Below are 13,904 nucleotides of genomic sequence, written 5' to 3' on the forward strand. Positions count from 1 at the left end.
CAGGTGATTCATTTGTGCCTCCAAGATGTATGTCAGTTTGAAAGAGTCATAAATCTGGTGTAGTCATCTTTTTCTACCATTGCATACATGGCTCAGATGCATCTATGTGTTAAACTACTTCTTCTCTTCATGGTCCTTGATATCAACCTTGGTTTTCACTTAGAGGCTTTTATGCAAGACAGCCAAATGGACAAATGGAAGAGATTAATTTGGTCGCAGAAATCTGGTTGGCAGAAGTATTTTTGAACAGACTTGGGAGATCAACATGAACAAATATAGCCCATTTATCCTACGCAGAGCGTTACAAAAGTCTGATCCAGACTCATCTTGGTAAACAAAATAATCCTTCCTTCATATGTTTTTTAGCACTTTTGTTGAACTGCAAGTTAATCCCCACCTACCTTCACATGTTAGCATACACGATTCAAACCATACCCAACTTTTCCCCAGGGCTATTTTGATACAACTGACAGCATGAGAAATGTGGTTTGGCTGTGGACTCATCTGTGAAATCCAATAATCGGGAGTCACATCGACTCTAAATGCATTTCTGTGTTTATGTGCAATTATGTAAAGCCTTTTAACGCAGTGAGACTCCAGAGCAAACACATTGTGTCACAGTGGAAGCCATCATGTTGTCTAAAAACCGCAGGCCTGCATTTGTGGCTGTGGAATGGATTTTTTTTCTTCTCTCTCTTAGTTGCTCGTAGACCTGCGCTTTTAGATTTTGCATTACAGGACTCTCCAGACAGAATTTAGTCTTTATGAACATATTCAAAAAGGTTTGAAGCATACAATGAGAACGATCCTCTTCAACTGTAGATGATGGGCAGGGGGAGTACGGGATGGCTTGGCAGGAAGCCATCCATGTTATTTTGGTCAAGAAAGCTAAAATAAGGCGGCATCGTCACGTTTCCTCTGATGTATTATTTTGGAAAACAGATGTTCCGCTTTAATCACCGCGCAAGATTTTTACTGACACGGTAAACATACTTTTTGATGCTTTTTATTGCGTCTGCGTAAAAGGCCAAGCCGAAACAGATGGGACGCAGAGCCTTTGCTTACCATCTTCAGGACTATTTTTGGTAGTTTCATGCCTCAGACGTTTTATTGTCTCGATTTAAAAGAACCTGCTTCTTCCCCCTCTCCACAGAGTGTGTACCCCAGGCCTTCAGCATACCCCTGTCCCAGGTTATTGCTAATGACAGAGCGCACAGGCAGCGCCAGGATGCTTACCGCCTGGACCCTCCGCAAAGGGAGGAGCACAAAGACTCCTCCGACCTTGTGTCATCCATTTTGCAGGTCTTTAATCATCTACTTTTACTGTTTGGAAATTCACAGCATTTTTTACACAAATGCTGTGAAAAAAAAAGAAAGAAAAGTGATTGCTCCCTCACAGATGTTTTAAATTTTGCTTTTAATACCAGACAAATATAACTTGAAAAATACAAAATGGATTTTTCAAACGATTATGTCATTTATGAAGGAACTAAAGCTGGCCTTTCAAAAAAACCAAACAAAATCGACAAAACATAATTTACATCTTTATGGAAAACTTTTGGTCCACTTGTTTAAGAATTGTTTTAATTTCAATATATACAAGTCATTTGAAGAAGGACTAACTGGACTTTGATTAAGTCACTCCAAAACTTTTATTTAGATTGTTTTTAGCTATTGGGAGCTTGACTTGTTGGTGTATCTTCATTATTTGTTGGACCACATAACCAAAGCAAAATGAGCTTGAGTTTAAAGATGCAATCTGGACTTTTGAGGATTTTCTGTAGAATTCAAACGCTGCAAAAACACAAAATCCACTGAACATTTTCCACAGGTTCTGATGAACTTCAAGATGTTTCTTTAGAAAATGTGTCACTGGCTTGTGATCCTGCAATTTTTGGCATGAAAATGAAAATGTTTTAAAAATTACATTTTGTATTTAGTCAAATTATATCTGTCGAATCTGAAGCATTTAACTGGGACAAAATAAGACAAAAACAAGCAATTGTGGGTTTCAATTGTGGAGAAAAACACAAATTAAGACCCTGGATGGATGTTTTGTTTAGTTCGCCACCAAGCGACCCTCCAACAAAGAGTTATCCAGCAGTAACTCCTCACTCAGTTCCACGTCAGAGACGGCCAATGAGTCAACGTCACCCAACACCCCCGAGTCTGCACCACGAGTCCGCCGGAGGGTAAGAAAGCGCTTTAAAAGTCCTCCTTCCTCTCCTCGAATCCCAAACATGGACCTGCTTGTTTTTGTTTGTTTAATTCACTGGAGTTAGATTGAATCAAATGCATGATTACCCACCAGGGAGGCATGTCTGTGGATTCCATCACAGACCTGGACGACAACCAGTCCCGCCTCCTCGAGGCGCTGCAGCTCTCCCTGCCGGCCGAGACGCAGAGCAAGAAGGAAAAGCACAGGGACAAACGTCTGAGCCTGAACCCCATCTACCGGCAGGTGCCCCGGGTGGTCGACAGCTGCTGTCAGCACATCGAGAAATACGGTGGGCATATGCCCAACTTGAGCAGTTGGTGCAAACATTACGCACTTCATGTTTTCAAACTCATTTTTGTTGGGTTTTTTTTTTCGTTTCTTTTCAGGTTTGCAGACTGTGGGAATCTTCAGAGTGGGAAGCTCTAAGAAGAGAGTGAGACAAGTGAGTTCTCCAAAATGTTTCTCATTTGACAGGATTTTTCTTCAGTTGGTGCAAAGTTATTCACTTCAATCCAGAAATTTTTCCTTTTTCAGAAATATTGGCACTGGCTTAGCAAATTCTTTATTTATGACTTAACAAAATCATGCTGGCATGCAGGTCATCGTCTAGACCGAATCCTGTCTGATGGTGGTTCATAAGTTTTGTGGTCCAAAATTTCAGACTTATTTTTTGTTATTTCTACATTGTGACACAGCTCTATATAATATGGGAAAATTCACACACACAAAAAAACACCTGGACTATTTAAAAAAAGTAGCATTTATTAATGGCATTGCTCTAAGGTAGAACTGGGAATAAAACCATTCTGTTGGATGAAAGGAAACGTCTCACATGGTTTCAATCAAAGTCCTTCATGGTTGGCACGACCACTTTTGCTGCTCTGGAGAAATTATTTTCCATCGATTCCAATCAATCTAAGGGAGGTTTCATCTTCAACTGTTCATCCTTGTGCTTCGTAATGAATTTCAGTCTGTCTTTGATGTTTTCCTCGTACGAAAGTTCTTATCACTATGCTATTGCTTTAAAACTCTTTGGACAGATGCACACTCACCAACCTGCTGTCAAAGATGAACAAGCTCTGCGATGGTGGCAACATGTTTTTGTAGCACCACCCAGTCTGATTGATGCATTTCTGGCTCTTCATGGATGCTAACACAAACACACACATCCATTAACACACAAATCTGAAAGGTGTGATGTAAAAAAAGGATTGAAAACTATAGATTTGTTATTTTCACTTCACAATCCAACATTACTTTCTGTTGGAGCCTTAAAAATACCCTGAGTTTTGAGGTTTTAGTGTAAAAAAACAAAACTGAAGTTGAAGGTATACAAGTTCTGTTGTAAACATAAGTTATTTAATATATATTTGCCTGACTATTGTTTCCCTCAAAAACAACAGCCAGGTCTTATTTAGGAAGAGGTTTAAGGATTATCTTTGATCTTCAAATTAATCGGTTTTTGTCCCGCATGGTTTACAACTTGCTCAGTCAACCAGAACAGGTCAAATCTTTCATAAATTTGCATTTCTTGCATTTTTTTTGTAGCATGAGCTGATATATAATCAGCTTGTAAACCGTCAGCTGCATTGGTGTTATCTGCTGTAATGGTTCAGAGGTAATGGATGGACGGCTGCTTAGGGAGGGGATGGCGTTTAGGTGGGAGAACGTTTAGTCAGAGTGGTATGTTGTGTTTAGAAGCGATGACGTTCTTTTGAGGATCAACAACCTTTTTGTTGCGCATAAATCATATTATTTATGTAAACCCAATACCTGAGAGTGTGTAACTTATTTTTGAGTTTGTTTCAGATAGTTCTGGATGATTCGTGGTTATTAGAGCAAATTTCTCAAATCAAAATATGTTGGAAGTGATGTTTTTTATATCGTCTCCTAAAAAAAGAAAAGCAAAACTGGAATGAGCCGTCTGGATGTCCTCCAAAAGGCTAGATGGTCAAGATTACAACTCATACTGGCAGAAGTGGTCTGGATACAGTCGTTTAGAGGGTCAAAAGGTTGGGAATGTGTACGGGTGTGTCGCTTCAAAGAATATAATGTCCATTGTTTAGTGGAGAGGATGTTTCTGAAAGTCGCTCTTCCTCTCCTTGGCTCTCAGCTGCGGGAGGAGTTCGATCGGGGTATCGACGTGCAGCTGGACGAGGAACACAGCGTTCACGACGTGGCGGCTATGCTGAAGGAGTTCCTCAGGGACATGCCCGACCCGCTTCTAACCCGGGAGCTCTACACAGCCTTCATCAACACCACATGTGAGCCTCAACTATCTGCTACTTTCTGGTTACCATACCGTTTCCAACTTAAAAACTGCAAAAACAAATCAAACCTATAAGAAAGTGAACATTTTCCCCAGACGGGTATTTTTTTCTCTATCTTATTCCCTCCTGATCTGTGCTGCACAGTGTTGGATCTGGATGAGCAGCAGAGCGTCACGCAGTTGCTGATCTACCTTCTCCCAGCATGCAACAGCGACACTCTTCACCGCCTGCTTGAGTTCCTGTCCACCGTAGCGGACCACGCCAATGACCAGCACACCAAGGACGGTCAGGAGGTGAGGACCGAACAGAAGTATCAGGTTGAGTAGAGAACGCGCTTAGATATCTTCTGGGCGGTTTTTGTAAGGTTTATTTCCACCTCATTTGGTGGAAATAACCAAAAACAAGTAACAGGAAGCGGCTTGTTTAACCAGGCTCTATCTGCAGCCCTGGAGGAGAAAATGCTCTGGACAAACACTGATGGAAGATTACCAAGTGGTCTTGGAGTGGCTATGACATCAGATATTATGTGAATGGCTGCACTTACACCCAGATCTGCAAACTAAACTGACATTTAGCTACCATTGGCTGCAACAGAAACAGCCTAAAGATGGGGAATCATATAGGCACATATGAGGTTTTCATTTCAGAAATAGACTGATTAGAGAAAATAAAAACACATTGAAACTGTTTTATACTATTCCAATTGTTTTTCAGCAACATTCTTTTGTGATTGTCATCACTTTTCCACACCAATACCTTTTTACACATGTTTCAAGGATTTGTTTTTCTTACTTTTTCCCTTAAGGAGTACATTTTCTTCAAGGGAGTGTTCGTGGTTTTTGCACATGAAAATGTATTTCGTGTGTGTGTGTGTTAATGTGTTTACATGACAATAAACTCAAACACTGAAAGTGGATTTAAGGCTCCCACGTCCTGACCCTGTCACAGGAAGTCCGGATGTTCCACACCAGATTGTGAAGATCTCTTCATTACTTTTTTCGGCTGCTGGTGCTTCTCATCCCTCCGCAGGGACTGGGTGTGGAAAGGGAGTGAACCGGACAAGAGAAAGTTAACTGGATTCAGATTTTTGAGCTGGGATTGTACATTTTGTTACCAAATATGAGCTACTATGCCTCAACACAAAAGAAAACACTGTGTTAAATGTGCCCAAGCGCTCAAAATTAGAGTAGAATGTAAGGCATTAGGAACAACATGGAAAGCGAGACCAAATGATCAAAATGGGAAAGTGCTAAGAAGTTATGAAAAACTACAAAAATACTCTTAGTACTTTTGTAACTCTAGGCATAGTATATAAATGTATAACAAGTATAATATTAATTTTGTTGCCTAAATCGATTCTATTTCAGATTCCAGGGAACAAAATGACGTCTCTAAACCTCGCCACCATCTTCGGGCCCAACCTGCTCCACAAACAGAAGAGCTCAGATAAGGAGTTCAGCGTCCAGAGCTCTGCCCGGGCCGAGGAGAGCACTGCCGTCATCGCCGTGCTGCAGAGGATGATCGCAGGGTGCCAAACCCTCTTCATGGTTTGTAGCTTTGCTTGGTGCACATATGCACTCAAATTCACATTTGCTTGCTTGTTTTGACTTTAAGAGTCCTCAATAACTTGAGAAGAACTGAACTTTTTAGACTGAGCTCTCATTTTTTATTTTACTTTTGTAACTTTTTCCCACAAATATGGATTTAAGGTCTTAGTGAATGTTAAAGCATTGATTGAAGAATTCAATGTGATTGATTGTGGTCTTATAGGTGCCCCCCGATCTGCAAAATGAAGTCTTGATGAGCCTTTTGGAGACAGATCCAGATGTGGTTGATTATCTTCTCAGGAGGAAAGCCTCACAGTGAGTCGCATTCATTCACTGTCTCCATGTCTTGTTTTTCTTCAGCCGTCTGCATGTTCCCTAATTTTTGGTTTTACCACAGGAGTCCCGACCTCCTTCAGTCTGAGGAGCCCTTCGCTCTGAGCGAGCGACGTTCGTCCAGCGACTCCAACAAGGTGTCCAGTGGTGAAGTTTCTCCTTACGACAACAATTCGCCGGTGCTGAGCGAGCGAAGAGGAGATCCAGGGAGTCCAGCCGCTGACCAGCAGTTCCCTGCGGTGGAGCAGGTGGCCGACTGGAGTCGAGAGCCTTCTAAAGGTCAGTTCTGTAGAACTTATCAACTCACTAAGTCTTTTCTTTCTCCTGTGGTACCAAGTAACACTTTTTAACCTTTTTCAGAGGAGCATGCTAACATTTGGGGCACATGGCACACCACTCTCAAGCCAGTTCTCAAGAATCAATCGCATACCGGTAACCACTTTGAAATAAGTTACCGCCTTGAGCACCATGAGGATTATAACTTCACACTAATACCACAAAATAAAATATATTCAATGGATTCTCCTGAGGTCATCAACCTACTGATATAACAGCAAAATAGAGAAGTTCTATAGTTTTCTCAAAGCTAATATCTGAGATAAACACTTGAATCTGTGTGTTAGTTTACGTACATTTTTAATTGAATTATTGAAATTACTTCATTTTTTTAAATACACAACTGTAGAATGTTAGTCTCATGATTTTGGAAGTTCGTTATGAAAATTAATCATAACCATTGTGTATTTCTGTGTTCTTATTCATTAAAAATAATGACTTTTTCTCATGATGTGATGCTGTTTCTAGGTTCCCATGGCAACATGTCAGAGGAAAGCTCCCGCAGCTCTCAGGAAGGTCTTGACGGACTCCACGGTGACGTCAAACTGCACAACGACGCAAAACGGACTCACACGACACCGGAGTGCAGATCCCACCCCCCTGTAACCCGACTGTGCACGGCCCCCCACTCGGAGGCGGGGCGGCCGCGCCTCCACCTGAACATTAAACCCCCCGTGACAGCCCACCTGAACAGCATGCCGGGCCCCCTTCAGTCACCAAGCGACGGACGCTCCCCTCCCCCATACAACGCCCATCACCGTGTGGCAGGCTCTCAGAGCTTGCCGCAGCTTGCCGCACCCCCTCGGCCCCCGCCGCAGCCCGGCAGACCGACAACGCCGCAGACCAACTTGGGCCAGATGGTTCCGCAGAGTTCCGAGTGGCAGGAATGGCAGCGGGAACGGTGGCAGATCTGGCAGCTGCTCTCGTCAGACAACGCCGACACACTGCCGGAGACACTGGTGTGATCTTAAGACTCCAAAACCTTTCATTGACCCCCCCCTCTCCATCTTTTCCTTCTCTTAAGAAACCCTCTTTGAGCTCTTGCATCTCACCGCCTTGAAGATGTTTACATGCGCAGCTCCTGCCTTATACAGACTTTTTTTTAATCTACGAGCCACAAGTATTTCTTCTTTGTATGGATTTTGTGACCTCTCTTTTTTTGTGTGAGATAGGAGTCCACCAAAAATACCTCAAAGTATATATACCCCTGTAGAGAAAATACCCAAGTATTCCACTATGAGTCAGCTTATCCTCCATGATGGAAAACTATTTTCCATTTTGTAAACACATTTTATTGCTTTTATTTTGTACACACACTCTAAGATGTACGCATCATCATTATTTGCTGCTAACTTGTTTTGTGAATAAGAATTCTGTTGATGTAATTCAGCCACGTTTCTGCAAAGATCAAACTTTTAATTATGCTTTAATGTTAAATGTTATTGGACTGTACAATATGTAAGATAATGTAACATATGTATGTTTTCCTCAGAGTATCTCCGTAAAATTAAGACACCTGCTTTGTTGGTTTGTCTAGATGCTTTTTGTCTCTCTTTTGTTACCATATTTCCTTTTGAATGTAGAAAGTTTCTCTTTTGGCTTAAATGCTGTAAGTTGTGCGCTCTTGCCGCCTGCTGGACTGCGGACACAATGTGCCAAAGCTCATCTAGGGGAGCTTTATCGAATGTTCAAGATGGGTAGTTGGACAGGTTTTGTAAATATTTCCTTCATTTCACAAGCATAAAAAACATCTGATTTTAAAAGCAAAGTGTCAGGTCATTAAAAGAAAATTCATCAAATTCTGATGCAAAAACACAAAGTTTAGCCTTAAACACCATGCATAGATATTGATATTTACAAGTATTTCAAAATATGTCAAATTTGGAAAAAAAAAAAAAGAAGATATTTTTTCATGGTATTATTGATTTTTGTAAAAGAAGAAAAAACATATATATACTTAATGTAAAATATTAAATAAAATAAAAAATTACAGCCTCTTCTATAATTATTGGCACCCCTGGTAAAGTTGTGAGGACTGGGATTGTGACGGGAAGAGATTATTATTATTTTTTTTTAAGTTTGTCTCTGTATTGATTCTGCAGTGTAACTCCCAATCATTTACATTTGCAATTGTCAGACAGAAACAGTTTTTTTCCCTATAATACCTCCCAAACAGCAACATGTTGATAGGATCTAATGCTATGGAGAGAAGGAGAATTCAAACTGGCACATTTTGATGCAGTTTTCTTTAAAACTAGTTTTGGAGATTTATGGACTGTATAGAGATAAATGTGTGCCTTTGTCATAGCACTTGTAAAATGTTTTCAGTTATCCCTGTGACTGTAGATATGGGCAAACTTTAACAACTAAAGGTAATGCACTGCAATAAAAAAAATTAATTTATTTCTGAGATCTTTTACAGATCTTTACCAGGAGTGTTGATAGTCATGTAGGGTGCTGGAAATATTCTTTAAAATGTTTTTTTCAGAGCTATTAATTGATTCTTTTGCATCGCACACATTTAACCGAATAATGCCAAACAGACCCAACTGATTAACGACATTGATCCAGTCTGGCCTACTCTTCTCAGATTTGACTCTGAAGTAAAATATTTGCAGGCAAATATTTCACTTTTTTATTCTCTACACAAATCATATTTGCCCTTTTTGATTTCTATTAGTCAGCAAAATATAGCCCCATAACAGAAGAAATGGTTTTCATAATGCAGGTGGTGCCATCTAGTGTTGGAAAAACGCACTCCAGCTTGTTCCTGCCTCCCACGTTGCAAAATTTCCATGGAAACCCACCCGCCTATCAGTACGGAGATTCAAAGCATGTGACTTAAAGCACCTTTTGGAATAAATGCTAGGAATTGAGTGTGCCATAGGTTTGGTATCTCCATGTATAGCTCATTTTATTTTATACTTCTGTGGGTTTCTTTGTTGTTATAATATGAAATAAAATGTATCAATCTGAACTGAAAAAAGAAAGAAAAAAAGAAAGCAATGGTCTTCATTTAATGTCATGTCTTGTTGACGTAACTATTAAACCACCAGAGCCTGTTTGTTTTGGTGGCTTTTACGGGGTCAAAGGTTGTGTTTGGTTACTGCTTTTGTACTGCGTGTCCTCATCAGCATATGCTACCATTGAATTAAATATGATAAAGTTTACACCTGGATGTCCTTTAATATATCCATACTACATTTCATGAACATTCATTTCTATCCAGTCTCTCTCTATATATATAGCAGCAAATCCCAATAGACAACCTGTAGATTAAAGTCCAAGATGCACTCTCTGCAGAGTTTACTGCCTCCGTCTGTGTGCCTTGTTGCATTATTTCGGCAGCTTTTGCTGTGGGAGATCAAAGCGACCTCTAGGCTGTGCTTTGTTAGGTGCTTCAGGATACAAAGAGGCTGTGAAAGCTTTTTCAAGCAAGCCAGCAGAGAAGCAACAAAAGTAGCATCAGCCAGGAAGTCAGAGAGAGTGATGACGTCCTTGTGCGCCTCGTCTGTGACAGCTCGTTTGAAAATGTAGAGAAGAAGAAAAGCGACTAAGTCTCTTCACGGCTAAATGTCAGGCGTCGAGGCCTGAGTCGGGAGTTTTTGCATCTGCTTCCAGTGGTCTAGAGATACAGAGCTTTCACCTAGCATGACACCTGAGAGAACATGTCTGTGGTCAAACTGTAAAGAACAAAAAGGGAAAAAAAAAAGTTTGGTGATCAGCAAATGGAGAAAGTACTTGCTTAGGGATTCAACTCTATATTTATATATAAAAATATAGAATTTTGTGGTTTGAATGTGAACAAATATTCCTGTTTTTTGTAAAAATTCCTAAAATATTTCTCATTACCAACCAATAAACTCGTTTTCAAGGTAACATTGAGATATCAGTCATACTTTGATTCCATCTGCTGCTATTCCATCTGTTGTCTTTGACCAAGACTGCCACTAGAGGTCAGTCAAGAGCTTCAAAACTTTTTTATTTGACATCAAAATAACAGCTGATTAATAAAGTTACACAAACGGCACAGAAATGACAAAGTCTAAACTAAAGATGTCTTCCTCAGTTTAGTGAATAGAAACATATTTGTGCAAAGAGAATAAAAAAGAGGAGTAAGATTTTATGGTTTTTGGCTGTTAGCTTTTTACAGACTCCATCAGAGGTCTTGTACCAGTTAGCACAGCCTTACGCATACTGGCAAGATATAGTATCGAGATTTGAGTGTTTACTTGCTGTGCAAGTCAATGGCTGAAAGGGCAGAATCTGATAACTGCGATAGTGACACGGTTCAATTAACATTTACTTTGACTATACTCTCAACCTGGGCCTTTGGAATAATAATAGCTTCCGATTAGATAAATATCTTTAGAAATCAATTTATGTTACGGTTATTCAGGTTATCCACTGACTCTTTCGAACACTAACTCTACCTTAGAAGACAATCAAACTTCTCTCATGCAGCTCATGTTTGAAATGAGCATGTCTGCTTCAGGACATTCTGACTAATTGGGATCAGCGTAGACACAGAAGCAGTTTGTTCCACGCTCCGTACTGCAAGTGCGCTTCTTCTGTTTTTCTTTGTCGGCTCATTGGAAAGGAGCCGGATTTTAAATAGAATTTTGCGGACCATGACAACAAAACAAAGCTGCTTTATTGTAGCGGCTAATGACTTGGCCTGCAGTAAAGCTCTGCAGTTGGCCAAGCTAAAAAAAAAATTAAAAAAATATTAGGCAGAAAATCGTATAGCTACGCATGAACACACCCACATGGAGAGAGTTGAAATTGCCAGTTCAAAAGCTCAGCCCCAAAGGGAAAGGAGAATTCATGCACGCCACTAAATAAAATGCGGATTTCATTTTCTTTGATCATATTTTAGGAGGGTCGTTTGAGGTAATGTTTTGTGAGTGCAACAATCTGGACAGTGTGCAAAACATTTTTTCTTCTTGCCCATACTTGCAGAAACATTTCCACGCAGACACATCCTGAAAGGAATGTGTACCCACAAGGTCCTCATTAGTGGCCACAGTTGGTTTATTCTAGTCATGCATTTGCTTCATGCAGACCAAAAGCTCGATCCTGAGACAGAAAAAGTTTGCTTCCTTTTTAGGCCCGTTTGGAAATCAGTGAGTGAAAATAAAATGTTTATTTGAAAGTAAGCTAAAATAAAATGTTTGAGTACCTCATATTTTCTTTTCAAGACTGGAGGGAAGACAAGTTGAAAGAGCTGCAGTTCATGACCTGCTTAGACGTTGCATGACTCATGTATCTACAAGATTTTCTTTCAGACCGCTTAGTCTTATAGTTTGCACCAAACTTCACCGCTCTGGCTAACGCAGAGAAAGACTGAATCAAATTTCACAGCATTTGCTTAACCCAATGCACCTAACATATGTAGTGCTAAATTATTCTACTTAGAAAAGGGATACTTCTTTAAATAGCAGATGTCATGGGTTTGTTGCAATGGGCCCAAATGCAGACAGTGGGACATCTGATCATGTTCCAGGTGCTTTATTGGAAAAAGGAGAAATCCTACAGGCAAATAGGATAGGGAGGAGAGGGGCAAAATTCCTGGGACAACAGGGTGAGACCAGACAAAACAAGAGGAAGACTGGTAAACAGGAAAATCTGTTGAGGGCCCAAAGGGAAGGTTTGATCCTGGTTAGTGAGACCAGGATCAAATAAATCGAGTTAGTCAAATAGACAGGATGAATAGCAGATGTGAGGGAAGCAAATCCAAGGAGTTCAGAATACCTGTTAATGGCACAAACGTGTAAAGATGGTAAAAAACTCAGGTGCAATATTTGACAAAAGTATGTATTCATCCATTGATGGAATTCAGTTCTTTCAATTACTTATGTGTCACTGATAGTTGACTGAGCAGTGGCGCTCAACTTACTGAATTGTGTAAAGTTTGGTGTAGAGTTAGGAGTTGGGCTCTGCCTTTTCTAAGTTATTGCTACATAGTCATTTTGGATAATGCCATTTTCCCAACCTTATGGCAACAGGTGGGGATGCTCCCGTCCTGTTCCAACATGGCTGTGCACCAGTGCACAAAGGAAGGTTCCTAAAAACAAATGAGCGAGTTCAATGTAGAAAGGTTGTGTGCATACTGGTTTGCTGTGTGACATGAACACAGCAAACCAGTCAAGTCTTTCGAGCATAAACAGCACAGGCCAGGCCTTCTCATCTGAGATTCATGTCTGATCTCACAAATGTGCTTATTCAAGAACAATCAAAATATCCCATAAACACACTCCTAAGCCTTCTTTAAAGTTTTCCTTGTGAAGTTGAAACTGTTATAGCTTCCAAAAGTGAGCCAACACCACATATGATAAAAATTAGTAGCAGAACTATTATGCACAAGCAGCACTAAGAAAAGAAAGCCAAATGTCAAAAACTCAAGAAAAAACAAAACTAGTATGAACTCAGACAAAACCAAACAAAAAGCCCACAGGATCACCTTCTCAGACAGATCATCAGTTCTATAAACATATAAAATTTTAAGAATCCTATAAATGAGACATTCTGTCAAAACACCAACAGCATCACTCATGACCTTTTTCTCCAAAGAGAGAAAGTGTTAAAGGTAACCTGTCATCCTTCATGGCTGGGCTTTGCCTTGCATGGCTGTTTGACACGCATAGACTGAGGTGATGACAAGTTTCCACTGCAGTGTTTTGAATTTAAACCCAAAGCTTTTTTTCTTTAAAGTATCTGGACATTTTAGCTAAGAAGAGTAAAAATGACAAGTGCTCTAAATTGCAAGGGGAGGTCAAAGGAGACAACCAGCTCTCCCCACAAAAATGGTCATACTTCCAATTGCAACAATTTGTTCAATAAAACAGCCCAAATAAAAAAAAAATCTAAGAATCAAAACAGTCATATTAGTGAGTGAAAATTGAATGCAACATTAAAAAGAGAATATATTCCAAAACCCCTTGTGGCTACAGGACCCACAAGGCGATGAAGAAGCAGTATTATTCGCACCGTGCACTCATGAATGTGACAACTGCAGTCATGTGACAAAGGCAGCAGTAACCAGCCAACCAGAACACTGATCTGCCCCAGGAGGTGATGGTGCACACATGTTCCTACACAATTTGGCAAAATTCGAAACGCATATTTGCAATTTGAAGACCAAATGAGAGACCTTACTTTCATCCCACCCGTATGATTTTTAAATCTACAGCAGTTCTT

General features: G+C 40.2%; 1 protein-coding gene across 2 annotated transcripts in view; it reads left to right on the plus strand.

The window, feature by feature from the left end:
• LOC116716098 (rho GTPase-activating protein 6) overlaps positions 1–9,874 on the plus strand; it is a 59,902-nt gene extending 50,028 nt beyond the window's left edge. For both annotated transcript variants that reach the window (XM_032556892.1, XM_032556893.1), the window contains exons 4-14: positions 1,154–1,302; positions 2,064–2,192; positions 2,312–2,507; positions 2,605–2,660; positions 4,332–4,482; positions 4,633–4,781; positions 5,856–6,035; positions 6,259–6,350; positions 6,433–6,647; positions 6,729–6,800; positions 7,173–9,874. In XM_032556892.1, coding sequence (XP_032412783.1) covers positions 1,154–1,302; positions 2,064–2,192; positions 2,312–2,507; positions 2,605–2,660; positions 4,332–4,482; positions 4,633–4,781; positions 5,856–6,035; positions 6,259–6,350; positions 6,433–6,647; positions 6,729–6,800; positions 7,173–7,669 — 1,886 coding nt within the window. In that variant the 3' untranslated portion in view covers positions 7,670–9,874. The remainder of the gene's footprint in view (positions 1–1,153; positions 1,303–2,063; positions 2,193–2,311; positions 2,508–2,604; positions 2,661–4,331; positions 4,483–4,632; positions 4,782–5,855; positions 6,036–6,258; positions 6,351–6,432; positions 6,648–6,728; positions 6,801–7,172) is intronic.
• The last annotated feature ends 4,030 nt before the right edge of the window (positions 9,875–13,904 follow it).

This window comes from Xiphophorus hellerii, chromosome 24 (assembly GCF_003331165.1).
Source record: "Xiphophorus hellerii strain 12219 chromosome 24, Xiphophorus_hellerii-4.1, whole genome shotgun sequence".
NCBI lineage: Eukaryota > Metazoa > Chordata > Actinopteri > Cyprinodontiformes > Poeciliidae > Xiphophorus > Xiphophorus hellerii.